The sequence below is a fragment of the Aquarana catesbeiana genome, linkage group LG10 (genome assembly GCF_042186555.1).
Source record: "Aquarana catesbeiana isolate 2022-GZ linkage group LG10, ASM4218655v1, whole genome shotgun sequence".
NCBI lineage: Eukaryota > Metazoa > Chordata > Amphibia > Anura > Ranidae > Aquarana > Aquarana catesbeiana.
The window spans coordinates 162,973,354-162,999,172 of NC_133333.1; the positions used below are offsets into that span (position 1 = coordinate 162,973,354).

The window sequence follows — 25,819 nt, forward strand, 5'->3', positions numbered from 1 at the left end:
GCTTGAGAGGGGATACGATTTCAATTTACAAATACCATACTGGTGACCCCACAAAAGGGATAAAACTTTTTTCGCGGAAGGGAGTTTAACAAGACACGTGGCTACTCATTAAAATTAGAAGAAAAGAGGTTTAACCTTAAACTACATAGAGGGTTCTTTACTGTAAGAGCGGCAAGGATGTGGAATTCCCTTCCACAGGCGGTGGTCTTAGCAGGGGGCATCAATAGTTTCAAGAAACTATTAGATAGTTGAACGACCGCAACATGCAGGGATATACAATGTAATACTGACATATAATCACACACATAGGTTGGACTTAATGGACTTGTGTCTTTTTTTGACCTCACCTACTATGTAACTGTGTAACTACATACAAATTCAACTTAAGAACGAACCTACAGAATCTTGTTTGTAACCCAGGCACTGCCTAAAGGGGGCAGCATTAATAGAGTTTAAACTAACAAAAAAACAGCTTCCATATTTTTTATTGTAGAGTTAAACAATAATTGTACTGGGTGGAACTGATGCTTTGCTTCACTGAATATGAAAAAATCACTCTAACAATAATTATTTATGTAGTAACTTTTTATTTTCAGACAACATTGAAAACACAAACGCTTTCAAACTGGTAAAATCATTCATGAAATGTGTAGTAACTCCAGTTAAAGAGCAGCGGTTGTCTAATTCTGATGATGGGCACAATCCTTTTTGTTAGATCACATTGTTGCTTGTTAGTTATTTCTGCACTGATGCTCTTTGCTTATTTGCTTGCATGTTGCCTTTGTAGAACAAAATAAAACCCTTTGCAAAGAGGACATTTTTAGCTCATGCAGTGTCATTTATGCATAGCAATCAAGCAGTAACATTACATGACTAAGAATGAACATCTCATATGAAAGTAAATCTTTTGTCTTATCCTGTGAAGAAAATGATTCTACTACAAAGCACTTCAAAAAATAACAGCTGGAAGCTGCCACAGATAATACAATATTTCCTAAAATAATTTGCATATGTGGTGAGGTCTAAATAATTCGCATGTGTGGTGAGGTCTCCATGCAGAACTTCGGTGGCTCAATTTATTGTGTTCATTCTGATTCAAAGAACTCAGTTCCAATAAAACCCAATTGTCATTAAGAGTCCCAGAAAAGAGGTTATTGGGACAAGCACAGGGATTACACAGGGTTGATCAAGTCACCTTCTTCATCATGTGACAATGTTTGAACCTAGCGACTGGCTGCTCAGGTTCCAGCACAGCATCACAGGAGGAGGCTACATGATTCCCCATACGGAAGCAACAGGTATATTGGGGTGGCTGCGGCATAGAAACAAGCTATGGGGGAACTCTGTAATGATGAGTATCAGTAAATTGGGGGGTAAATTGGGGGGAGACTCTTTCACTTTGTCCAGAGAATATTACTAACATATTTGAGATAAGAAAATTCATATGTATTACAATACAGATTCACATCTAAAAATAATAATAAAAATGTTGACATGTTTAACAGAAGTAAAGCTATAGGCAAACTTTTTTCTGTTTTTTAGCTGAAATCAGGAAGGGTTAGAATTTTTGTCCAGCTTTATTGCTCAGGAGAGCTTTCCACTTGCTGCTATGCCTCATGACACCAGGACAAGAAATTAGGGCTATGGTAGCCACTGGGACAGGAAAACACAGGCAGAAAAAAAAATGACAGTGGTCCTAACTTTTCCCCACTAAACCCACAAAAAATGTTTTGTTGTTCCTTGGTGTACACATTCTTAAGATTTTTCATAATTTCCTGTCCACTCAAGTCTTTGCCACCTGATCAAGAAGCAAGGGGGGATCTCCCCAATGGGATCACAGACAAAAAAGGAAAAAAAATGACTCTGGGATTGATTGTAACACCTCCCCACTCTATCCAAAACCTAGAAAGATTTGTCTGGAGTTGTACTTTAATCATGGCAGTCACAATCTAAACTAGTCCACAAATCATAACAAGAGTGCAAGTGTAATGTAGAAATATTTATCTTTGATCATTGTGTAGTTATTGCAGCCAATGTCAAATGATTGTGGCCCTTTCTGACCCTGTACTCAGGCCTGGGCAAACAACCAGGTAGGCTTGTTAAAGGAATACAGTCTACCCATCACATCTATTAATCTTCAGCTTCAATATCAGTTTTCTTTTACTATCACTTTGTACATGCTACTTTGCTATCAACATTTGAAAGGTTATTCGAAGCACATTGCATTTTTCTGTCTTCTCAAATACATCATAGTCATATACAACACAAAATAACCTACTAAATAAATAATGATGTGCATATAGCTTTACAACATCCCATTATCCCTCACTTCATTTTAGGGAAAAAAATTGTCAGGATCGGTTTATCATCCTTTGACTTGTCATTAGTTAGACAAATAAAGACTTGCAGACCTGCCTATAAGTATATATACCAAATAATCAGGATAAAGCAAACCAGCAGTCTTATATACGAGTTGGACTACATTTTGCATTTGTAATTGGTTAGCATATCCCTAATTCAACTCTATAGTTTTAACTTTATTTGCTGACTTGCAGATTAGCAATTCAAATACACATGAATGTTTTCTCACCCAACAGGCTGTGACTTAGACCAGCTTATTTTTGCAAAAGGAAAAGAGAACATGTAGGACTCACAAGAAAAATTCCAATTAGATCAATCACTTTGATGCTGGCATCCTGTGTAAAGTTCTATATTACACTGCACTGTACCCCCATTCAACCCCATTAAACTGCATTGCACCCCCATTTAATGCCCAATAATTGTTGCAAAAATACACATATTGATTACAAGGTCACTCCACACTTTGGCCCATTTATAAAATGCAGGCCATGGTGTAGAGCCTGCAGTATGACATGGAGTTCTGTCTATGTAGCACTGCAAAGAAACTCTCTGACCGGAGAAGAGGTCAGCCACATGTTTTTGACAGGTCATGTGACTAGGCTCTACCTTCTGAAGCAAGCAGAGTGCAAAGCACACCACAGTGTTAGGCCATAGTGCTGCTTTACAAATGGACCCCTAAATCACATACTGATATTCATGAAGCTTTGCAATCTAAAAAGGTAATATCACTTTTGCATCTGTTTTCAGGCAGGCCATTTACAATTTTAAAACTGAACACAATTTGATAATTCTTTGCCTTACAGGAATACAATAATAGCATCAAGGTTTTAACCGTATGCCATAAAACAGAGTATTTTCAATTTTACTGTAGATTTTTCTATTCTCTCCCTCCTTCCTCCCTATTACATATGTGCTAAGAGTTTTTAGGTGTAAATTGTTTGATATTGCCTATCTACTCTCCCACCTCCCTAGAGTGACATACCTCCAGCTGCCTCCTGGGATTTTCACATTACACACATCCCAGGAGGGAGCAGGTCAGTAAGTACAGAATTATTGCAAGTTTTTGCATCTGCATAGCTGACATCTAATGCAGGCGCAAAGTCTCAGGATACCTCGGCTGACTTACCAAACTGCAGCCCCCAGGGATGTTTGATATGATAATCCCAGGAGGCTGCAGGCAGTTGAAGGTATCTAATTTATGGGAAGTGGGAGGGTGGTGGCAATATTAAACAATTCACAGGTAACAAAATATTTCTAGCAAGTGTGTAATTGAAGGGAGGGAATGAAAAAGAAAAGAAATAAAGGGTGAAAGGGCCACTTTAATGTTCTTACTCTCTCCAATAATTTAAGCAATACCCTAAAAGAGTTTAGTCCCAAGCATTTTTTTTTTAAGCTTTTTCTGAGACAGTTTTATTTACAAGTAATCTGGGAGCAACATAAGCAGCAAGACAAGTGGGTCTGAACCTTAGTCCTTGAGCCCAAATAATTGCATTTTTGCCATCCGAAGTTCACCAAGCATGCTTTTTAGATTATGGCATACAGCGATTTAAACATGAACAAGGACCTCTATACAGGACATACAGAATCTGATTTTTTAGCACACATAATGATGAGCCGACAAAGGGACACACATTACATAAGAAAAGTGCAACAACAGTTAACAAGAACAAATAGGCAAATTGTTCACATATACTAAGATGTGCATATTTAAAAATACACAACATACATTAGTAATAATATAGGACACCACAAAACACATGATGAAGACAGATTTCTTTTTTTTTTCTTTGCAGTTTTAAATGAAAGACCCAGGTATATCTCATTCAGACCTCAAGCTGCAAAATGTAAAGAAAAGAAAAAAATGAGTGAAACTTATTTACAGTACATATTTTTGTAAATGTATTAGTTTTCAGTACATCAGTGATGGAAGTTTCACAGCAGGGTTCCCTTTGAATAGTAAAATCCCACCTTTAGGCTCCCCTCACACTATACTTAACCCTTCCTGTAACCCTTACCGCCATGCTGACCCTTTTATTTTTTATTTTTTGTACTGTCATAATTTTTCCTGCAATAGAATCTGTGCAGTAAAAAAAACATCCCAAACCAAAATACATGAGTATTCATGCATCATGTTTCTGACAAGTGTGCTACATTTTCAGAAGGACATCCGTCAGTAAGTCAGTCATTACTGAGCTGTTAAAAAGAAACTTTATTTTGTAAAAAATAAAAATAAAAGTTAGCAGCTACAACTACTTTAACTGCTGACTAGTAAGAAACATACACTTACCAGCCAACGACATCCAGCGCTGTCTTCCTCAGTGCTGATCCTTTGCTTCCGGGCTTTTGCTCATCTAGGATATGGGAGCAGCTGTGACTTACTGAAGTCTCACAGCTGGCTCCCCACTGTGCATGTGCATGGCAGGGCAACACTGTGAGCCCCGTAGCCTCCTGGGATGTGTGAAGTGTCCTAGGAGGCTGTAGGTAGGGAAGGAGGCCATAAAAAGCTGGCAAAATTCTTGTCTAGGTAAGTATTAAGGAAATTAGAGTGGGCACATTAATAGATCCTTATATGTTGTTTTAAATACTACTAGTATCACTTCACCCTGAATCATCACTGAATCTGTCTTTACTTTGTAGAACACATCCCCTGCCCCCCCCTCTTAAAGGAGAATTACAGTATATAAAAAATGGTTGGTTAAACCCACAAGTGTTTTTTTTTTTACCACTACTATGCCTTTATTATGGATTTTGGAATTTACAGATGCAGCAAGTTAGCTAGAAATGGGATGAAAGGTTTAGCACTGTAAAACACTTTTGGATAGATAAATAGTGCATTTCATATACAACTACAGTATATAAATCAGACCAAAAATTAGGGACAAATCAGGAGGAAAGAGGGACAGAGGGACTTTGTTCAAAATGAGGGACAGTCCCTCGAAATCAGGGACAGTTGGGAGCTATAAGTATATGTACTTCAATTGCACATTTAGCTGTTTGCCTGGACTTCAGCTTGAATTGCAGTACATCTGTTTCTTTTACGTGTCAATGGCTGTATCAAGCTTGTTACATGATAGCTTTGCATCACAGTAGGTGGGCTGCCTCATTTGTCAGCACTGATGCTGTACCATTTACTTTCTGTAATATTTTTATTGACCTGATCCCCCTTTTTAGGAAGACACTAAAGTCAGGGGCCAGCAAAGGAAACATGTACATGAACACTGGGTACACTATGTACCCTACCCATCAGTTGAGTAGGCAACCCCTATAAGTTAAAGATTTATTTGATCATTGTAACACAAAACTTAATGTTCTCATAGATTTAAGATGCCAGCCTCCTGATTATTTTTGCATGCATCAAGCAGAGATCTAAAGCTTGTGGGGTAGTTCCCAGCAGCCATGAATAGGATTTTCTGGAGCCAGAGTACCCCCCCCCCCCCCAAATGCCCAAAAGAAAAATGTTGATACAAGTTGGGTTCTGTTTTTGGGCAGAAACTTGCCCAAAAAACATTGGATAGCACATGTAGGCCAGACCGTTATTGTCTATAGCCATTAGCCAGCTTTATTTGCAGTCTTTCTTGTAGTATGAACAATACTTACCGGAACTGCTTATCAATCCAAGATGGGATTACTGGGGAACTGCATTGAGAAATGAAAAAATGTAGTTAACCCACTTCCATGAACTCTTTTGAAATACAGATACACATTTGACTTAATTTTGTTTTTGGTGCCCAATTCCTTTTAGTCTGTTAAAGCGGTATTAAATCTAAAGACAAACATTTGCTATATTGCAGTTTACCAATCCTTAAAAGTGGTGACTACATTAGCTTTAATTTTTACAGGACATGGCTCCAGTAATCCATGTCCTTAGTTTGCTTGTCTTCAGCAAACTGTTTGCAGGTTTTCTTGTGCATCATCTATAGAAGAGGCCTTCTTCTGGGACAACAGCCATGCAGACCAATTTGATGCAGCGTGCAGCGTATGGTCTGAGCACTGACAGGCTGACCCCCACCCCTTCAACCTCTGCAGCAATGCTGGCAGCACTCATATGTCTATTTTCCAAAGACAACCTCTGAGCATGTGCACTTAACCTCTTTGGTCGACCATGGTGAGGCCTGTTCTGAGTGGAACCTGTCCTGTTAAACCGCTGTATGGCCTTGGCCACTGCGCCGCAGCTCAGTTTCAGGGTCTTGACAATCTTCTTATAGCCTAGGCCATCTTTATGTAAAGCAACAATTCTTTTTTTCAGATCCTCAGAGAATTCTTTGCCATGTTGAACTTCCAGTGACCAGTATGAGAGAGTGAGAGCGATAACACCAAATTTAACACACCTGCTCCCCATTCACACCTGAGACCTTGTAACACTAACGAGTCACATAACACTGAGGAGGGAAAATGGCTAATTGGGCCCAATTTGGACATTTTCACTAAGGGGTGTACTCACTTTTGTTGCCAGCCGTTTAGACATTAATGGCTGTGTGTTGAGTTATTTTGAGGGGACAGCAAATTTACACTGTAAGGCACCTTTCACACTGGGGCGGTAGGGGGCGTCGGCGGTAAAACAGCGCTATTTTTAGCGCTGTTTTACCGCGGTATTCGGCCGCTAGCGGTGCGGTTTTAACCCCCTGCTGGCGGCCGAAAAAGGGTTAAAACCCCTCGTATAGCGCGGCTATAACCGCGGTATTACCGCAGTATAGCCGCGCTGTCCCATTGATTTCAATGGGCAGGAGCGGTTTAGGAGCGGTGAATACACCGCTCCTTCACCGCTCCAAAGATGCGGCTGACAGGAGATTTTTTCTTCTCCTGCCAGCGCATCGCTTCAGTGTGAAAGCCCTCAGGCTTTCACACTGAACAAACAGCGGAGGCTGTTTTGGGGCGGTTTGCAGGCGGTATTTTTAGCGCAATAACGCCTGCAAACCGCCCCAGTGTGAAAGGGGCCTTATACAAGCTGTACACTCACTACTTTACATTGTTGCAAAGTGTCATTTCTTCAGTGTTGTCACATGAAAAGATAGAATAAAATATTTACAAAAATGTGAGGGGTGTACTCACTTTTGTGAGATACTGTAAATGAATAAAAACTGATCGTTATAAGCACCCCTGTCAGTGTTAAATGGTTCATCTCAACCCTCTTACAATTTTGGTGGACAGCTTGGTCTGTTAAAGTGGTTGTAAACCCTTTTTTGGGACTTCTACCTATAGGTAAGCCTAGAATAAGGCGCTATTTAGGAGATGTTTCACTTGTAGTCCACTGATAAAGTGAACGGCGCATGCGCGGGGAAGAAACGAAACTCCGTGCCATTTCTTCCCTAGTGTGTGCCGTTACTGTGCGCATGCGCGGGTGTGACGTCATGCGGCTCCGGCAAATCACAGAGCTGGAGTCCACGGCCCGGAAGGAAGAGGGGCTTGAAGATGGACGCTGCCTACACAGGGGACATCGCTGGATTCTTTTACAGGTAAGTGTCACATAATGAGCTAGTATGCGATGCATACTAGCCCATTATGCTTTTAATTTGCAGGCTATACAGGGAGCAAAAGAGGAAGTAAAACCCATCAGGGTTTACTTCCTCTTTAAAGGAAGTTAACTCGCTGAATCACCAGGTGAAAATAAAGAAAAGAAAAGCCTTAAAAGAGAAAACGAATGTAGCCACCACAGTAGATATATTGAAAGCGGCAAAATAATAATAATAATTTGGGGGTGTTGGTTAATACTATCTGCAAAAAAATCAATGTTGATCTTGTTAACAATTCAGAGCTGTCCTGTGTCCAGTACTCACTTCCTGTGTTATTTCAAGAAGAGTAATTAGCCCTCCATCCTTACCTTGTGACTAGCTCTTTGTGGACATGCAAGAGTAGGTGGGTTTAAGTAGCTTGGCAAAAGAAAACTGAGCCAGGCTGATAATACTGAGTCCACAAAAATGCAGTGTGTTGTCAGTCCACAAATGGAAAAAAAATTGAATGTATAACAAAAATGTACTGCAATTTTTTTTTATTCTATTTTACTGACATACACAATTTTTTTCCCTGTTTGGAACACTTAAAACAGTTTTTGCGAATATCCCTGATCCCCTGACCATCACAATATACTGGGATTTTTAAGCTAAGCAATAAAATAATTGCATAAGTTACCTCTGACTTCCAATCTACAGTCCACTTCAGCTTCACCCAGCTCGTTGATGGCTTTGCAGGTATAGGTTCCACCATCAAATGGGCTGGGTTTGCGGATATTCAGGGTAAGAACTCCTTGATTATGTTTCATGAGGAATTTTGGATCATCTCTAATCTCCATTTTATTTTTCATCCAGATCACTCTAGGCTGCATTAAAGAAAAACACTTTAAGAATGACTATTTGAGAGAAGGTCAATTAATATCTAGAGGCACCTACTTATTTTGTATTGTAAAAGTTTACTCCAAATAAAAACTACCGTATGTTTCATTAGTAGTTTCTTCAGTCCCTCTAGAACTCTGAGTTAGAAGTGTCAGGCCTTTTGTCCCTCTGGGACTATGACCTTGAGATGTCAGGTAGGGTGGGACTTCACAGGGGGCCTCACCTTACCTGTCAGCTGTTTCACTGACTATGCAAAAGGCAAACATCTTTAAAATAGTTTGAAAAACACAAAACTTCAGAAACACATTTTAGAACCATAGCACTGAGGTTGTCAGGAATAGGGATGAGCTTCGAGTTCGAGTTGAACTCATGTTCGACTCGAACATCAGCTGTTCGCCAGTTCGCCGAACAACGAACAATTTGGGGTGTTCGCGGCAAATTCCAAAGCCGCGGAACACCCTTTAAAAGTCTATGGGAGAAATCAAAAGTGCTAATTTTAAAGGCTTATATGCATGGCATTGTCGTAAAAAGTGTTTGGGGACCTGGGTCCTGCCCCAGGGGACATGTATCAATGCAAAAAAAAGTTTTAAAAATGGCTGTTTTTTTGGGAGCAGTGATTTTAATAATGCTTAAAGTGAAACAATAAAAGTGTAACATTCCTTTAAATTTCGTAGCTGGGGGGTGTCTATAGTATGCCTGTAAAGGGGCGCATGTTTCCCGTGTTTAGAACAGTCTGACAGCAAATGACATTTCAAAGGAAAAAAAGTCATTTAAAACTACTCGCGACTATTAATGACAATACACATAAAAGTTCATTGATAAAAACGGCATGGGATTTCCCCACAGGGGAACCCCGAACCAAAATTTTAAAAAAAATGGCGTGGGGGTCCGCTTAAATTCCATACCAGGCCCTTTAGGTCTGGTATGGATATTAAGGGGAACCCCATGCCAAAATTAAAAAAAAAATGTTGTGGGGTCCCCCAAAAATCCATACCAGACCCTTATCCGGGCATGCAACCTGGCAGGCCGCAGGAAAAGAGGGGGGACGAGAGACCGCCCCCCCTCCTGAACCGTACCAGGCCACATGCCCTCAACATTGGGAGGGTGCTTTGGGGTCGCCCCCAAAGCACCTTGTCCCCATGTTGATGGGGACAAGGGCCTCATCCCCACAACCCTTGCCTGGTGATTGTGGGGGTCTGTGGGCGGGGGCTTATCGAAATCTGGAAGCCCTCTTTAACAAGGGGACCCCCAGATCCCGGCCCCCCCCTGTTTGAAATGGTAAGGGGGTACAAAAGTACCCCTACCATTTCACAAAAAAAGTGTCAAAAATTTTAAAAATGACAAGAGACAGTTTTTGACAATTCCTTTATTTAAAGTCTTCTTCTTTCTATCTTCTTTCTTCTATCTTCTATCGGTTTCTTCCTCCATCTTCTTCTTCCTCTGGTTCTTCCTCCGATCCTCTGCTTCTTGCTCCAGTGTTCTCGTCCGGCTCCTCTGCGGCGTCTTCTTCCCTTCTTCGTTCTCGGGCCACTCCGCATCCATGATGGGAGGCTCCCACTGTGTGACGCTTCTCGTCTTCTGATGCTTCTTAAATAATGGAGGGCGGGGCCACCCGGTGACCCCGCCCCCCTCTGACGCACGGGGACTTGACGGGGACTTCCCTGAGGCTTTCCCCGTGACGTCAGAGGTGGCGGGATCACCCGTTAGGTTACCAAGGTCGAAGAAAGAAGATGGAAAGAAGAAGACTTTAAATAAAGGAATTTCACACAGGGGGGCTGGGATCTGGGGGTCCCCTTGTTAAAGGGGGCTTCCAGATTCTGATAAGCCCCCTGCCCGCAGACCCCCACAACCACCGGGCAAGGGTTGTGAGGATGAGGCCCTTGTCCCCATCAACATGGGGAGAAGGTGCTTTAGGGGGGACCCCAAAGCACCCTCTCCCCATGTTGAGGGTATGTGGCCTGGTACAGTTCAGGAGGGGGGGCGCTCTCTCGCCCCCCCTCTTTTCCTCTGGCCTGTCAGGTTGCATGCTTGGATAAGGGTCTGGTATGGATTTTTGGGGGGACCCCACACCATTTTTTTTTAAATTTTGGCGGGGGGTTCCCCTTAAAATCCATACCAGATCTGAAGGGTCTGGTATGGATTTTGAGGGGACCCCCACGCTATTTTTTTAAAAATTTTGGCACGGGGTTCCCCTTAATATCCATACCAGACCTGAATGGCCTGGTATGGATTTTTGGGGGGACCCCACGCCATTTTTTTAAAAAATTTGATGCGGGGTTCCCCTTAAAATCCATACCAGATCTGAAGGGTCTGGTATGGATTTTGAGGGAGACCCCCAAGCTATTTTTTTTTCAAATTTTGGCAAGGTGTTCCCCTTAATATCCATACCAGACCTGAATGGCCTGGTATGGAATTTAGGGGGACCCCCACGCCATTTTTTTTTTTAAATTTTGGTTCGGGGTTCCCCTGAGGGGAAATCCCATGCCATTTTTATCAATGAACTTTTATGTGTATTGTCGGACCGACAATTCATTAATAGCCGCGAGTAGTTTTAAATTACTTTTTTTCCTTTGAAATGTCATTTTGCTGTCAGACTCTAAACTGTCAGTGTTCTAAACACGGGAAATATGCATCCCTTTATAGGCATACTATAGACACCCCCCAGGTATGAAATTTAAAGGAATATTACACTTTAAGCATTATTAAAATCACTGCTCCTGAAAAAACGGACGTTTTTAAAACTTTTTTTGCATTGATCCATGTCCCCTGGGGCAGGACCCAGGTCCCCAAACACTTTTTATGAGAATAACTTGCATATACGCCTTTAAAATTAGCACTTTAGATTATTCATGTTCGAGTCCCATAGACTTTAACCGTGGTAGCTTGTTCAAACTAATTTTTTGCCTGTTCGAATGTTCTGGTGCGAACCGAACAGGGGGGTGTTTGGCTCATCCCTAGTCAGGAAGGTTGGATGCATTGCTGTGCCAGAAGACCTAAGTGTGCACATATTGCATCCCATAGTCTGTGCATGCTCATGTGGTTTAATGAGCATACATGTCTGGCCCTGGTTTAAGTGCAAATCACCCTATTTGAAGGTGAACTTTCTGAAAGATTCAAAACTACTTTAGCAGTGTGGCTCCCCCCACAATGCAAGGGTTTAAAACCACTCACAATCCTGGCACCCGGTAATCATCTGGCAATTAATGTCATAGTCCACTGCTGCTCCGAGTATGGAAGCTGGTGTGCGCTTCTATCCGCTGGTGCTGCTTCCAAACCAAGTGGATGACCTGCCCCTACGCAACATGTTTCGTCACTCCAAAGACATCCATTGTGAGTGGCTTTAAACTTCTTTGTACTGCAAATTTTAATAAATGGCATGCGCTATAAATATCCTCTCTGTTTAAATCCTTCCCTGCATGTCAGCGGTGATATGGACCTCTGTTATAGGCTGAAACTAGAGGGAGATTGTCAGGCACAGCTGCGCTGTGGAACAAGCTTTTCAGGCCTACCTTGAAGCTAGGGTGGTCATTTATATTTGGTGAGTGTGATCCCATCGGGGGAAGGGCACTATTTGCACACAGTGGAATGTTGGTGGTGAAGAGTGGGACACATTATTATAGAAGAAATAACTCTTTGAAGTACTGACACTTTTTGAGCACAGGCACTTTGAAAGACATTGATTTATTGCACAATATTTAGACTACTAAAGTTTTCACAGGGATTTTGTCTTGTTTTATTTTATTTATTAGTTTGCACATATTTGATTGATGGCATATTTCATATAGGGTAAGCGTGGCTTTTGGTATTTACCACGGTAATGTTAGCACAGTATATAAGCTGAAGCTCCCCACACTAGTATTATCACAGATCGTTGGGCAGATTTCCTAATTGTTATCAAATTGTGTTATTACCATTGGTAATCCTGTTTATGCTTGCCTAGTTACCTAAATATTGGGTGACAATATATTATGTTTGCCTTTACTATCTGGTTTGGTTCCCATTTTCTTTGATATACAGTGGGGATGGAAAGTATTCAGACCCCCTTACATTTTCCACTCTTTGTTATATTGCAGCCATTTGCTAAAATCATTTAAGTTCATTTTTTTCCTCATTAATGTACACACAGCACCTCATATTGACAGAAAAACACAGAATTGTTGACATTTTTGCAGATTTATTAAAAAAAGAAAAACTGAAATATCACATGGTCCTAGGTATTCAGACCCTTTGCTCAGTATTTAGTAGAAGCACCCTTTTGATCTAATACAGCCATGAGTCTTTTTGGGAAAGACGCAACAAGTTTTTCACACCTGGATTTGGGGATCCTCTGCCATTCCTCCTTGCAGATCCTCTCCAGTTCTGTCAGGTTGGATGGTAAACGTTGGTGGACAGCCATTTTTAGGTCTCTCCAGAGATGATCAGTTGGGTTTAAGTCAGGGCTCTGGCTGGGCCATTCAAGAACAGTCACGGAGTTGTTGTGAAGCCACTCCTTCATTATTTTAGCTGTGTGCTTAGGGTCATTGTCTTGTTGGAAGGTAAACCTTTGGCCCAGTCTGGGTCCTGAGCACTCTGGAGAAGGTTTTCGTTCAGGATATACCTGTACTTGGCCGCATTCATCTTTCCCTTGATTGCAACCAGTCATCCTGTCCCTGCAGCTGAAAAACACCCCCACAGCATGATGCTGCCACCACCATGCTTCACTGTTGGGACTGTATTGGACAGGTGATGAGCAGTACCTGGTTTTCTCCACACATACCGCTTAGAATTAAGGCCACTATCTTGGAGTCCTTCAGGTGTTTCTTAGCAAACTTCATGCAGGCTTTCATGTGTCTTGCACTGAGGAGAGGCTTCCATCGGGGCACTCTGCCATAAAGCCCCGACTGGTGGAGGGCTGCAGTGATGGTTGACTTTCTACAGCTTTCTCCCATCTCCCGACTGCATCTCTGGAGCTCAGCCACAGTGATCTTTGGGTTCTTTTTTACCTCTCTCACCAAGGCTCTTCTCCCCCAATAGCTCAGTTTGGCTGGACGGCCAGCTCCAGGGAGGGTTCTGGTCATCCCAAACGTCTTCCATTTAAGGATTATGGATTATGTGCTCTTGGGAACCTTAAGTGCAGCAGAATTTTTTTTGTAACCTTGGCCAGATCTGTGCTTTGGCACAATTCTGTCTCTGAGCTCTTCAGGCAGTTCCTTTGACCTCATGATTCCCCTTTGCTCTGACATGCACTGTGAGCTGTAAGGTCTTATATAGACAGGTGTGTGGCTTTTCTAATCAAGTTCAATCAGTATAATCAAACACAGCTGGACTCAAATGAAGGTGTAGAACCATCTCAAGGATGATCAGAAGAAATGGACAGCACCAGAGTTAAATATATGAGTATCACAGCAAAGGGTCTGAATACTTAGGACCATGTGATATTTCAGTTTTTCTTCTTTAATAAATCTGCAAAAATGTCAACAATTCTGTGTTTTTCTGTCAATATGGGGTGCGGTGTGTACATTAATGAGGAAAAAAAATGAACTTAAATGATTTTAGCAAATGGCAGCAATATAACAAAGAGTGAAAAATTTAAGGGGGTCTGAATACTTTCTGTCCCCACTGTAGCACTACTACTGGGTGCTAAGTATTACTTACAGTGATTTCCTATGATATTGTATGTTTGTACACTCAACCTGGTGTGTTAGAGGGGAAGAGTTTTTTTTTTTATTTTTTTACGTTTTTTTTTTAAGGTTGAGGCAAAGAACAAAAGACCCATCCTAATCAGCGGCTCCTATGGGGGTAGTGCTACATGTAATTCTAATCAAAACTTGTTTTTATACGTTTGGATGCAGCAGAAAAGGGGTTAGGATCTTTCCCATGTTAATAATGCTGTTCAAGGTCACATGGGAGAGGCGTGACAATGTTGTAACCAGGCAGGAATTAATGGAAAATCTGCAATGGGTACACTGACCATAATTAAATGTTGGTGGGGTTCAAACCTTATCTTAATCTTCCTAGTCTTTCATTTTCTGTTACTGCTGTCTATGTTACAGCTGCAGATTTCCCTTCATTCCTTGTCTGGGTAACAATGTTGTCACCGGTACAGAAAATAATAAATCTCACCAAAAAATCTCAGACAACATTAAAAATATGAAAAATATTCTAGACGTTCCAATTATAACTACAAAAAAAAATTCTGAAAATAAGCTTGATGTGAAAAGCTACCTGGGGGACTTCCATACGAATTTACTTATAACTGAAATATCTCAGTGGGTGTACTGACCTTTAAAATAATGTAATTATGAGACATATTTTTTGAGGAAAATTAGCACTACCTCATACGCTACTTACTGACAAAATGCATGTTCAAAACAAATTATTTTAAATAGGTTATGTGTATTTGTTTACCAAATGATTTACAGCCATTAAATTCTCTGCACCCGTGAAAAGGGACATTTATAAAAAATATAATCAATTTCATGGCAATCAGGTTTCTCTGTAGAAGAACGGTGAATGCTTTAAATGTATTGTACTGCAGACATGATCTGTTTCACTAGAGAGACAGCTGTGTACCTTTGGATAGGCTCTTACAGCACAATTCAAGGCTGTACTGTACCCAGCCACTACACTACGGTCTATAAGAGGTGTGAGGAACTTAGGAGCCATGCAGACATCCTTTTCTTCATAGTCACGAGGCTTGTAGACTAAACCTGAAAAGAAAAAAAGGAGAAATTAATTTCAAGAATTGGTAAATATATTGATTTCTTTTTACAGTCTCTGGTTAAGAAAACTCCCTACTATCTTAAGGACACAAAACAAATGATTAACCTGTTATGAGAGGTAATGTGAGGACAAGCTATTACTTGTCACAGTAGATGTTTCTATAATTGGGGTTTTGAAGCAGCTAAACATCTCCTCCATTGAGGTGACTCACACCCTGAGATGCAGAGGAATTTAGTTTTAGAGCTCCTGAATTTTGCATATTTATTTTTGGCACCACGAAAACATTTTCTTTTCTTACACAAAACCGGAGTGGCGAAGGGTGCCAAGTTTGCGCCCTCACTAACAAAATCTATTTATGTCATGGTGCGAGGAAAATGTTGTTTGGGGCACTCAACAGCCTGAGGTAGCACTTTGGAGGAGGTTTATTGATGATGTGCTCCTCCTATGGAGGGGAAATGAGGACTCTTTACATACATTTATGGCCAGGTTAAATGTAAATGATTTGGACATCAAATTATCTTATAAATACAGCTCCACCCAAATTACCTTTTTGGATCTCACCATATTGGTTAAGAATGGCAGATTTTTGACAAAAAACATTCTTTAACCACTTCAGCCCTGAAAGGTTTAACACACTTCCTGATCAGGCCATTTTTTGCGATACAGCACTGTGTCACTTTAACTGACAATTGCGGGGTCATGTGACACTGTACCTAAATAAAATGTATGTCCTTTATTCCCCCACAAATAGAGCTTTCTTTTGGTGGTATTTGATCACCTCTGCGGTTTTTATTTTTTGCGCTTTAAACAAAAAAAGACAGACAATTTTGAAAAAAAGAAACAATATTTTTTACTTTCTCCTATAATACATATCCAAAACAAAAATGTAAAAAAACTAATTTCTTCATCAATTTAGGCCAATACTAATCCCACTACATATTTTTGGTAAAACAAATCCCAATAAGCGTATATTGATTGGTTTGTGCAAAAGTTATAGCGTCTACAAACTACGTGATAGATTTAGGGACTTTTATTTATTTATTTGCGATTTTTAGCAGGACTGCGACATTGCAGCGGACAAATCTGACCCTAAGTGACACCAATAAAGTGATCAGTGCTATAAAAATGCACTGATTACTGTATAAATGGCACTGGCAGGGAAGGGGTTAACACTAGGGGCCGATAAAGGGGTTAAATTTGTTCCCTGTGAGATGTTTATAACTGTAGGGGGAAGTGTTACACTGGAGGAAAGGAGAGATCGTGATTTAGCTTAGCTGGAACACGATCTCTCACTTTTCCTCACTGACAGATCAGTGGTGTGCTTTGTTTACATCAGCACACCGCTGATCCGTCTCTCCTATGAAGGGTCGACGGGTCACGGTGGCCATTGCAGCTGCCAGACCCGCTGATTGGCTTCCGCTGTGTCCAAACAGATCGGGAGCGGCGAGCACGTGCCAATTAAACCGCATGAACGAAATCACGTACAGGTACGTGATTCTGCGCACCCGAGCCACCCTGCCGCAGTAAATGTACGGTCCGGATGAGGTTAAAGAGACCAACAGGAATAGATACATTCCTGTTGGGAGCTGTTATTATTATTATAATACAGGATTTATATAACGCCAACAGTTTATGCAGCGCTTTACAACATGAGGGCAGACAGTACAGTTACAATACAATTCAATAAAAGAGGAATCAGAGGGTCTGCTCGTTAGAACTAACTATCTATTATCATCCTTCATTGTTACATAGCTACATAGTTACATAGTTGACGAGGTTGAAAAAAGACACAAGTCCATCCAGTCCAACCTATGTGTGTGCCCTTATATGTTAATAGTACATTGTATACCCCTGCATGTTGTGGTCGTTAAGGTACCCATCTAATAGTTTTTTGAAATTATCGATGCTCCCCGCTGATACCAATGCTTACCACTCTTACAGTAAAGAACCCTCTACGCAGTTTAAGGTTAAACCGATTCTCTTCTAATTTTAGTGAATGGTCACGTTTCTTTAAATTCCCTTTCAATGACAAGTTTTTTCTCTATGCTAGGGTCACCAGTACGGTATTTGTACATTGATATCATATCCTCTCTCAAGTGTCTCCTCTCCAAAGAGAATATATTCAATGCTTGTAGTCTTTCCCCACAGCTGAGATCCTCCAGTCCCTTAATTAGCTTTTTTTGTCCTTCTCTGGATTCTCTCCAGTTCCAGCACATCCCTCCTGAGGACTGGTGCCCAGAACTGGACGGCATACTCCAGGTGCGGCCAGACCAGAGTCTTGTAGATTGGGAGAATTATCGTTTTATCTTTGGAGTGAATCCCCTTTTTAATGCATGCCAATATTCTATTGGCTTAGCTTGCAGCAGCTTGGCATTGCATGCCATTGCTGAGCCTGTCATCTGCTAGAACCCCCAGGTCCTTTTCCATCCTAGATTCCCCCAGAGATTCCCCCCTAGTGAGTAAATTGCATTCCTATTTTTGGCACCCAAATGCATTACTTTACAATTTTCAACATTAAACCTCATTTGCCATGTAGTTGCCCACCCCATTAATTTGTTTAGATCTTCTTCCAAGGTTTCCACATCCTGCGTAGAAGTTATCACTCTGCTTTACCTTGTACCATCCACAAATACTGAGATTGAGCTATTTATCCCATCCTCCAGATCGTTTATGAATATATTAAAAAGGATTGGTCCCAGAAGAAAACCCTGGGTGACCCCACTTTCCACACCAGACCATTCGAGTACTCCCCATTTATCACCACCCTTTGGACTTGCCCAGTGGTGTATTCTGGTTTTGTGCTGCCCTAGGCAAGACTAAAATTGGACGTCCCCCTACGTAAATTTGACCCACCCCTTCCTGTCTAACCGTTTTATGACCGCCCTATAGCAGTTGTACTGCTACAGGGTGGCCGCTGTGCGCAGAATCAAGTATATATATGTGATTCTACACTCCCGGGTTTCGGACACGAGCGCGCGCTGCCGCGGGCTCATTCCCGCTGTGCTTTTACACAGTGGGTGTCAATCAGCGGGTCCCGCAGAACTGATGTCTCCTGGGACCCACCGATCATTCGGTACACTGGCAGAATGATAGTCTGCCTATGTAAACAAGGCAGACTGTCATTCCACGAGTACAGAAGACATGGAACCTGTGTTTCTGTGAAGCAGGAACACCGATCCATGTCTTCATGCAGTGAAAGCACCTCCCCCACAGTTTTTAAACACTCCCTAGGCACAAATTTAACCATTTGATCACCCCTGATGTTAGCCCCTTTCCTGCCAGTGTCATTAGTGCAATGAAAGTGCATTTTTTTTAGCACTGATCACTGTATTAGTGTCACTGGTCCTCAAAAAGTGTAAAAAGTGTGAGTTAGGTGCCTGATTTGTCTGCTGCAATATCACAGTCCCGCTATAAGTCGCTAATTGCCGACATTCTAGTAAAAAAAATATAGTTAAATAAAAATGGGGGGGGTGAAAGAGACCCCCAAGCCCTGCCTGCAGTCCCTCCTGTGTCCCCCTGTTTGTGGGTAGGTGTGTGTGTGTGATGCACCTACCTCCTGTTCATCCTTGTCCTCTGGGCCCTCGGTCAGCCTGTCTTCATACTGATGTCACAGCGGGGAGAAAAAGGGGGTTGGAGAAGGAGTGCAGGCTCTGGGAGGCGCCAGGGATGCTGTGCCCGCTGGTGCTCAGGTCAGGGTGGCAGCCAGGCTCCTGGCTCTAGACAGCTCGAGCGAAGACACGGATTTATGAATTTAGTTCTGCTGCCAGTGGCTGCTGGACAGTGAGTCACGTCTGTGACGTCACTGGTTGCTAGACGCCAGGTGGCTCTAGCAACTAGTGACCAGTAGATCTCAGGTGGGGGCAGAGCCAGTGCTACGGCGGCTCAGTTTACCCCTGTTGCCTGCATTCCAGACTCCATTGTGTCGCTTTCATTGCAGGACATGTGGTCACCCTAGTGGGGGGGCGGCTTTTTTGACACCCCCCCGCAAAGTGCCGCCCTAGGCCTGAGCCTTGTCGGCCTAGGCCAGGATACAGCACTTGACCCGCCCCTGTAGCCAGTTTTCAATCTTTGTACTTACCTTTTGGTCCATGCCGACAGACCGTAGTTTGTAGACTAAACGTTTGTGGGGAACTGTATCGAATGCCTTTGCAAAATCCAGATACACCATGTCTACAGGCCTTCCTTTATCTAGATGGCAGCTCACTTCTTCAAAGAAGGTTAATAGATACTAATTACCGCTAACGATACCATTTTCATTACTAAAATCTTGTATATAGTCCCTTATCATCCCCTCCAATAGCTTGCAGACTATTGATGTTAGGCTAACTGGCCTGTAGTACCCAGGTATATATCTCGGCCCCCTTTAAATATGGTTGCTACGTTGGCTTTTCTCCAATCAGCTGGTACCATTTCAGTCAGTAAACTGTCCATAAAAATTAGGAACAATGGTCTGGCTATCACCTAACTGAGTTCCTTAAGGACCTATGGGTGCAAGCCACCTGGTCCCGGTGACTTATTAATGTTAATTTTTTCAAGTCTATTTCTAATTCTGTCCTCTGTTAGCCATGAGGGGGCTTCCTGTGACGTGTTATGAAGATTAACATTACCGTCTTGGTTACTGTATTCCCTTGTTTCCCTTGTGAAGACTGAAGAGAAGAATATATTCATAACCTTCGCCATCTCTCCGTCTTTTGTAACCAAATTCCCTTCATCATCCTTTATGGGGCCAATATGTTCTGGCCTCCTTTTCTAACTATTTATATACTTAAAGAATGTCTTGGGATATTTTTTCCTCTCCTCCGCTATGTGCCTTTCGTGTTTTATCTTAGCCGCCTTGATTGTACCCTTACATTTCTTTTTGCATTCTTTGTAAAGTTGGAATGCTGACAATGATCCCTCAGCCTTGTTTTTTATGAAGCCCTTTTTCTTCGCTTTTATATGCATTTTTACGTTGGCATTTAGCCACCCAGGATTTTTATTAGCTCTTTTAAATGTATTTCCCATCGGAATGCACTGACCACCACCTTTATTTAATATGCTCCTAAAGCACTCTCATTTTTTCCTCCGTGTTCTTTGTTCCTAGGATTTTATCCCATTTAATATCTTGTAGCAAAGAGCGCAGTTTAGGGAAATTGGCTCTTTTGAAATTCAGTGCCTTTGTATTACCCTATTGCTTCCTATTTTTGTGATTTATACTGAAACGAATTGACCTGTGGTCGCTGTTTCCTAAATTGCCCCGTATTTCCACATCCGTGATCAGGCCTGTATTGTTAGTAATCAGTAGGTCTAGTAACGCATTGTTTCTTGTTGGTGCATTTACCATCTGACCCATAAAATTATCCTGCAAGATATTTAGGAAATGACGAGCCTTAGACGAATGCACGGTTCTTTCCGCCCAGTCTATATCTGGATAATTAAAATCCCCCATTATAATGACACTTCCCATCCTTGCCACCATTCCAAACTGTGATAGAAGGTCCGCCTCCCCTTCCTCCCTCTGGTTAGGGGGCCTATAGCATACTCCTAGTATTACTTTGCCCTTGGTTTCCTCCCTTTGAAGCTCAACCCATAAGGATTCCACTTCCTCCCTTGCTCCATTAGTGATGTCGTTCCTCACATTCACTTGCACATCATTTTTGATATACAGGCATACCCCTCCCCCCTTTTTACCTATGATATAGGAAATACCCCTGAATGGTTGCCAGCCAATCATGAGAGCTGTTAAACCAAGTCTCTGAAATTCCCACAAAATTTAAGTCAATTTCTACACTTAAAGGGGTTGTAAAGTTTTTTTTTTTTTTTTTTAAATAACAAACATGTTATACTTACCTCCTCTGTGCAAGGGTTTTGCACAGAGTGGCCCCAATCCTCCTCTTCTGGAGTCCCCCAGAGGCGCTCCTCTCTGCATCGAGTGCCCCCTCAGAGACCCGCATTCCAAGGGGGCACCCATGCGGGTGCACTCCCGAGTCCTGCTGCTGCGTTCATTGACACAGAGAGCAGGACTCGACCCCGCCCCCGTGTCACTAGATTTGATTGACAGCAACGGGAGCCAATGGCTGCTGCTGCTATCAATCTATCCAATGAGGACCCGAAGCAGAAGCTGGAGCTGCTGGGCTCGTTCTCTTCACTGAAAAGAGCAGGTTCAGGTAAGTAAAAGGTGGGCTCTGGGGGGCTGCTGAACTACAGAAGGTTTTTCACCTTAATGCATAGAATGCATTAAGGTGAAAAACCTTGAGGGTTTACAACCCCTTTAAGGTGCAATTGTACCTTTTTTGATGATTGTCATCTTCAGGCAGAGGCATTGAAATCCACTATCAGTAGTGTTATTGTTATTAAATGTAAAGCAATGACACGCTGAAATTTATAGCACCCAATTAGTTCTCATAGTTTAGCAATGCAACGCAATGTAGCCAATAAAAGACAATCATGGTCAATAAGCAAATGGTAATTTATAACACGTGTAAGAATTGGTTTACTTACTTAAAGGGTTTGCTCTTATGCTCTTATGATCTAATTTCCCAACATTAACATATTACTCCATAAAATAAGCATTAAATCACCATTAGGGATAAGGATAAGATGCTATTGTGGGCTTGCAGTCTATGCTAATTAATGGGGAAATTTACTGGATTGAATCGTTAGCATCAGCAGCAATGCACTGCCTGTCCTGTCCTTTGAATTCAGATCTGTGCTATACAATGCTAATATACTCTGGCATGTTTTTTTTTTATTGTCTGCTAAGATAAAAAAAAAAAAAATCAGCTTTTATTTTATTTTGTGGGTTTTAGGATTAATATTTTTGCTGAGTTATTTATATTTTTTGTGTGTGTTGCTAGGCCTTTCTTGTTGCTTGTGTACATTTTCACTTGCCCTTTGTATGCAGCTGTGTGATTAACTAGTGTGCACCAAAAGTGGCTAGCAGGCGTAAGCAGGTTCTGCAGGACAAATCAGTGGTCGGGCTGCACAATCTAAAAGTAAGGCACATCTGCCTTTCTTGTAACAAATTGACCATGCACTACAGCCACAGCATGCACAGGAGGTACTTTAGCAGCATGTAACGCCTTTCTCATCTTCCTCCTCCTAAGTGCAAGGCAGCCAGTCATCTGCCAGCACTGCTAAGGTGCTCTCTTCTTCTTGTACCACCAATCCTGCCATAGCCCTACAAACTGGCTATGAGAGGTCAGCAGAATTATTTGATCATACTCTCAGACTTGCTGCAGAAGGAAGATTTGAGTGGTGTCCAATTATTCCATCGTTTTGATTATGAGGATGACAACACAATGTCAAAAGAGTAAGAGAATGGCTCAGCCACACTATTAGCAGGGGACTTTAAGCAGGGAGCAGCAACAGGCAGACAAGTTCCAGCAGCTGCAGCCTAATGCAATTTAGGCTTTAGTGACAAAGAGGGGGTGAATGATAAGGTGGCAGACTGTCAGTTGTACACAGAGGGGGCAACTGCAGAGAATCCTGCAGCCAGTGAACCATAGAACAGCCCAAAGCAATCACAAACTGCTCTGATTACAGGGGAGACAAAACCTAAATTAACTTAACCTATCTAGCATTCTAACTAGGAGGGTGCTAAATGTATTTTTATATATGTGGTCATATCCCTCTGGTAAGCAGGTCTATGTTCACATGGGTGTCAAGTGCTCTCAGTACACGGCTGGGATCTGATATCTTTTGTCATTGTAATATGAAGACACTATTGGACATTTTTCTAATTTGATGTCATTATTTTTCTATTTTGATAACACTATTTAAGAATGTTTTATTAGCACAGACACATATTGCTTTTTGTGTAATATTCATAGTTTGTTTGTACAGTTGTTATTTTTATTTCTAAAACCTAGGAAAAAATATACGCATGTGTCAGGGTAGACTGTGAACACTAAGTGGTCTATTTATTAAAAATTCACAAAGCTATTTGTTCTGAGAAACTCTATGTACATCCATTCTGTGCAAAGGGGGGGGGGGGGGGCAAATTTGAATGTTCTTAGGCTATTTTCTCTCCAGGTTGAATGTTATCCGTTCATAGAAAATAGAGTGGTTTTGAAGATAATGCATTTTGGCCACTAGATGAAGCTGACAATTGCGATAAATAATTATTTCCTATGATCATCAGCTCCATCTAGTAGCAATAATGTGATATTATTCTACTCTGTATGAAGGAATACCTATCTGGAGAAAATATAGTCTATTAATAGCATTAAAATTGATTTTCCCCCATTCGCACAGAATAAATGTACATGCAGTTTCACAGGATGAATAGTTTTACCATTTTTTTTTTATAAATACATTTTAAAGAGATAAAAAGGTTTAAAACTAAAACATCTCCAAAAGGCTTTGGGACACAAGAGTGTTATATGACATATAAATGAATAACCTGTGTTCCTTCAACAAGATAGCCTCCAAGCACTGCCCTGTGGAAGCTGTGCCATTGGTAAGTACTGTATAATAAAGTGGAGGGAGAGAGCAAAGACCACATGTTTTCAAAGTGCTGGACTGCATAACAGCTTCTAACTTGTTGCTCCTCATTAAAAAAGTGTGCCAATTTTCTTTAAGTATTAAAAATAAAAAATAACAGATTAAAAATAGAGTTACTGTTTACAAAAAAAGGTTTTGTGCTGTGGAATTTAGGAGCCAACAAGTGACTAAAATAACAGTCAGCCACAATGAAAAAATGCAGCTAAAAATCTTTATGTAAACAGAATTGTTCCAAAGCCATAGCACATAACCATAGCTTGGAACAGTGCACTTACCAGTTTTCTCAATGACAGCTGTGTTCTTGGAGACGCCGGGTGCGTCACTGAGCCCAACTATGTTCTCACTGAACACTCTGAAGTAATATTCATTTCCCATGATGAGGTCAGACACTGTACAGCGTGGCAGACGATTGTGCTCATATACTGTGAACCATTCCTAAAGATAAGATGTGTACACCAGCAGAAATATTTAATAAGCTTTATAAACTTGTAAACACACTAAATAGCCAGAAGTATCCAGGCACATGCTTTTTCAACATTTAATTCTGAAACCAAGGATATTAATGTGAATCAGAGCCTTCATTTACTAGTGCAGCAGGCTTTTCTTTTCTGGGAAGGCTTTCCACGAAACAGTGAGGCTGGGTTCACACTATTTGCAGAGAGGCTCACAGCAGGGGGTCTGGTGCGTCCCTGTTCTCCGTTTCAGTGGCGAATCAGGACTGTATTTTTGCCTGAATTTGGACCTGAAATGGAGCCAAAGATGCACAGGACCCTTCTGCTGTGCTCTTCGTGGTCGCCTGCAGTATTAATAGGATCAGAAGAACACCAGCAATTTTCTTCAGGTAGCTTTTGGTACACACTGTGCAAAGGACACAGTACACTAACTGTAAATACTGTAAAAACACCTGCCTGTCAGAATATTAGGAAGAGAATAACAGGAATGGATCTAGCTAAACTGAATACAGTGTGTATATATATATATATATATATATATATATATACACACACACACAACACCTAGGATGCATATATATACACAATACACTGTAAGTGCAGCTAACTGACTCGCCTGCCTACTCTATCTAATTTAAATCAAATTACACTGTATCTCTGTCTATCTCTCTCCACCGCCGCAACACACTACACAAGGCCACCATGCAGGTGGCCTTATATAGTGTGGGGCGTGTACTAAACCCCCTGAGCCATAATTGGCCAAAGCCACCCTGCCTTTGGCCAATTATGGCTCTCTGTACAGATGGAGTGCATGCTTGGCCAATCATCAGCCAGCAATGCACTGCGATGCAACGGCCCATAACGTTCGGAATTCGACGAACAATCGAACAGGCGATGTTCGAGTCGAACATGGGTTCGACTCGAACTCGAAGCTCATCCCTAGTGGTTAATTTTCTCAACAAACACACCACTCAAGGGAAAATAAGTTTATTTATTTTTTTATAAAGAAAGTCTGGGACCCCTCTGGCAGGGAGGGCCCAGGCAATTTCTTCTTTTGCCACTGGCACTGACAACGGGACCCCAAAAAGCAACCTTAAAAATATAAAGAGACAGGTTCTTGCTTACTTTGTATATTTAAATGTTATTTGAGATTTTTTAGACAATAGAAAAAAACAGGGTCTAAATATTTGTAGCATTTGCATTTTTAATTTTGGGCACATGCTTGTATTACTATCTGCCTTTTAAGTTATTTTTTGGACTTTTTTCTAATAAACATCAAGAAAAAGCAAAATATGCAAAAAATTGTAAAAGAGATACAATTTTTTTTATTTTTACTTTACCCTAACCCTCTTCTCATCAGTCATTGTAGTAAAACAGCCCCTAGGAGGAGCAGTTATTCTGACAGGCTGTTTAAAAAAAATATTTTTGTTTAATATGGTGCACCCAGGGCAGGCAGTGTTGGATGATGGATGATTTTTTGTCAGTCAAGCCACA

The 25,819-nt window shown here is 41.4% G+C and overlaps 1 protein-coding gene across 3 annotated transcripts in view; it reads right to left on the reverse strand.

Annotated features, from left to right (window-relative positions):
- Window positions 1–567: 567 nt before the first annotated feature.
- The window catches only part of LOC141110994 (myosin-binding protein C, fast-type-like), a 264,542-nt gene continuing 239,290 nt past the window's right edge, over window positions 568–25,819 (reverse strand). For all 3 annotated transcript variants that reach the window (XM_073602875.1, XM_073602876.1, XM_073602878.1), the window contains 5 exons: window positions 24,149–24,308; window positions 15,240–15,376; window positions 8,488–8,674; window positions 5,959–5,997; window positions 568–4,196 (listed from right to left, as the gene is read on the reverse strand). In XM_073602875.1, coding sequence (XP_073458976.1) covers window positions 5,987–5,997; window positions 8,488–8,674; window positions 15,240–15,376; window positions 24,149–24,308 — 495 coding nt within the window. In that variant the 3' untranslated portion in view covers window positions 568–4,196; window positions 5,959–5,986. The remainder of the gene's footprint in view (window positions 4,197–5,958; window positions 5,998–8,487; window positions 8,675–15,239; window positions 15,377–24,148; window positions 24,309–25,819) is intronic.